The sequence below is a fragment of the Capsicum annuum genome, unplaced genomic scaffold, assembly GCF_002878395.1.
Source record: "Capsicum annuum cultivar UCD-10X-F1 unplaced genomic scaffold, UCD10Xv1.1 ctg2974, whole genome shotgun sequence".
Classification (NCBI taxonomy): Eukaryota; Viridiplantae; Streptophyta; class Magnoliopsida; order Solanales; family Solanaceae; genus Capsicum; species Capsicum annuum.
In genome coordinates, this window is record NW_025836252.1 from 66,043 (window position 1) to 68,401 (window position 2,359).

Sequence of the window (2,359 nt, forward strand, 5' to 3'; positions counted from 1 at the left end):
TTTCATGGATATACATCTCTTTATAGAGTTGTATAGATTATTGTGAAAATAGTACTTTCTATGGAATAGAATGTTGAACCTCATGTAAATAGATTCAAGATTGACTACTCCTTAGTAAAGCCACCTTGATTTTGGTCATAGATGTATTTAGGCCTGTTATTGTTTTGTATAGATAATTATGTACCTAGCCCAGTTGTAATAGAAATATATACTTTCTAGTATATGTATGTAAATATCGTACACTGACCGGACAGTTATCATTTTTCAAGAAGAAGAAATATTTCTCTCCATACCTTTACCTTTCTAAGATCAGTGAAGCTTCTAGAGTAATTCAAAAATAGAGATTTATCTCCCTTACATTCTCGTTGTTAATATGGTATCAGAGCCTTTAGCTCATCTTTCATCTATATTTCGGATCTGTGTGCTGAATTTTCTCACATTTCGGAGCTTTGAGCTGATTTTTTTGGCAACATTCTACACCTTTTAGGGTTCCAGTGTCCATACGGTCGGAATCCACTTCAGTTTCCGCCGCAAATCTGTGTAATTTGAGGTGGTTATCAGCTTGATTTGAAGTTTGGTTTTTGTCTTCGAAGTGCGGTCACAACGGCATTTGTTTTTTATTTTTCATTTTGGCTTTTACAACGAGGTTTCGCTACTCTTTCAGCCGAGAAAAAATCTGGTATTGTTTCCTCAACCTTATTAAACATTTTCGTGTTGTGTCTTTGTTGTTTGGTACGCCTTGATTTTGTGTAGTTATGGCTCCGAATGTTGCAAATTCTACTACTTCTAGTGTAGATGCTGATGTGGTTTCCGTTGTTAACCCTTCATCTCCATTATACCTCCTATCATCTGATTCTTCTGGCACAATTTTTGTTACCACGCCCTTTAATGGGACAGGTTATGGAAGTTGGCATCGAGGAATGTTGTTACGGTTATCCTGTAAAAACAAACTAGGTATGATCAATGGTTCCATTCCTAAGCCTTTTGCTACTGATCCACATTTTCAAGCATGTATTAGGTGTAATGATATGGTGGTAGCACGGATTCTAAACAGTCTAGATAAGGAAATTAGGAAAATTGTGATGTACACTGAATCTGTGGAGATTTTATGGAAGGAAGTTGAATGTAGATTTGGTCAGGCTAGTGGTACCAAAATTTTCCAAATCAGGAAAGAACTTTCTTCAATTTCCCAAGGATCCTCGAGTGTTGCTTCCTACTTCAAAAGAATTAAGAAATTCTGGGATCAATTGTCTTTCTCCATTACCTATCCTGATTGTACTTATGGGTGTAAGGATGGTTTTCTCAAGTTAGAAGAGGAGCAGAGAGTTCATTAGGCATCAGAAGGAACATCCTCATGTTAAAACCCCTTCCTGACATTGATAATGTGTATTCAATGTTGATAACTGATGAGTGTCAATCTGAGGTGCACAATAATCTCCCTTCCTTCAATTCCGACTCTGTTTCTTTCTGCACTGGTAACCACAGACCATATAATCAAAAGCCAAGTTCAGAATCTGGTGGTTTATCTACTACTATTTCCAGATCCTACAATTCCAGGATCACTTTTGACTATTTCTTCCAAAAGAAACACTATGATTTGTAGATATTGCATGAAACCTGGGCATCAAATTTAGAGATGCTACAAGTTGCATGGATTTCCTTCTGCCACATCTATTGGACAACCTAAATTCAAGAAATCTGCAGCTTTTGCCCAGGTCTCAGAGTCCCAGCAATTAAGCACCTCTGATTCCCCTACTTGCAATACTTCCCCAGCTAATTCTAGCATTTCCAAGGAACAATTTGAGTAGCTCTTAAGTCTGTTTCAGCAGGCTAAAATTACTAGTCCATCTTCTCAAGAGATCACTGTTGGTTCTGTTAACTTTGCACGTTTGCTTAATAGTTCTGATTCTAGACTTTGTAGTTTGCTTGCTTGTAACGTCTCTAAGGTAGACAATAGTACATGGATCATAGACTCGGGTGCCACTAATCACATGATACCACATTCTTCATTTCCTTCCAATATCACACCTCTAACAATTCCTTATCTTGTGACTTTACCCACTGGGTACAAAGTTGAAGTCACAAGTACTGGTACTCTTACTCTTTCTCCTGATATCTCCTTAACCAATGTGTTACTAGTTCCTTCATTTCAGTGAACTCTGATTTCTCTTGCTCAGCTAATTCTCCAATTACATTGTTCAGCCTACTTTACTTCCACTGCATGCATTTTGTAGGGCCTTCTCTGAAGAGAGGCCAGTGGATCTGTGTAGCCTTCAAGCTGGGCTTTACATCCTCAATCCTCTTTCACTTACATCAACTACTTGTTCTTCTACTTCTTTACATGATTCATTTGTAAATA

At 37.6% G+C, this 2,359-nt stretch overlaps 1 protein-coding gene across 1 annotated transcript; it reads left to right on the plus strand.

The window, feature by feature from the left end:
• The first annotated feature begins 755 nt into the window (after positions 1-755).
• LOC107876951 lies at positions 756-1,334 on the plus strand. The gene has a single exon (XM_016723763.2). The coding sequence runs from the start codon at positions 756-758 to the stop codon at positions 1,332-1,334; it is 579 nt and encodes a 192-aa protein (XP_016579249.2).
• The last annotated feature ends 1,025 nt before the right edge of the window (positions 1,335-2,359 follow it).

Bases quoted from the DNA above. Each gene is read 5' to 3' on its own strand.
- LOC107876951 (XM_016723763.2), top strand. From the start codon at position 756: ATGGCTCCGAATGTTGCAAATTCTACTACTTCTAGTGTAGATGCTGAT.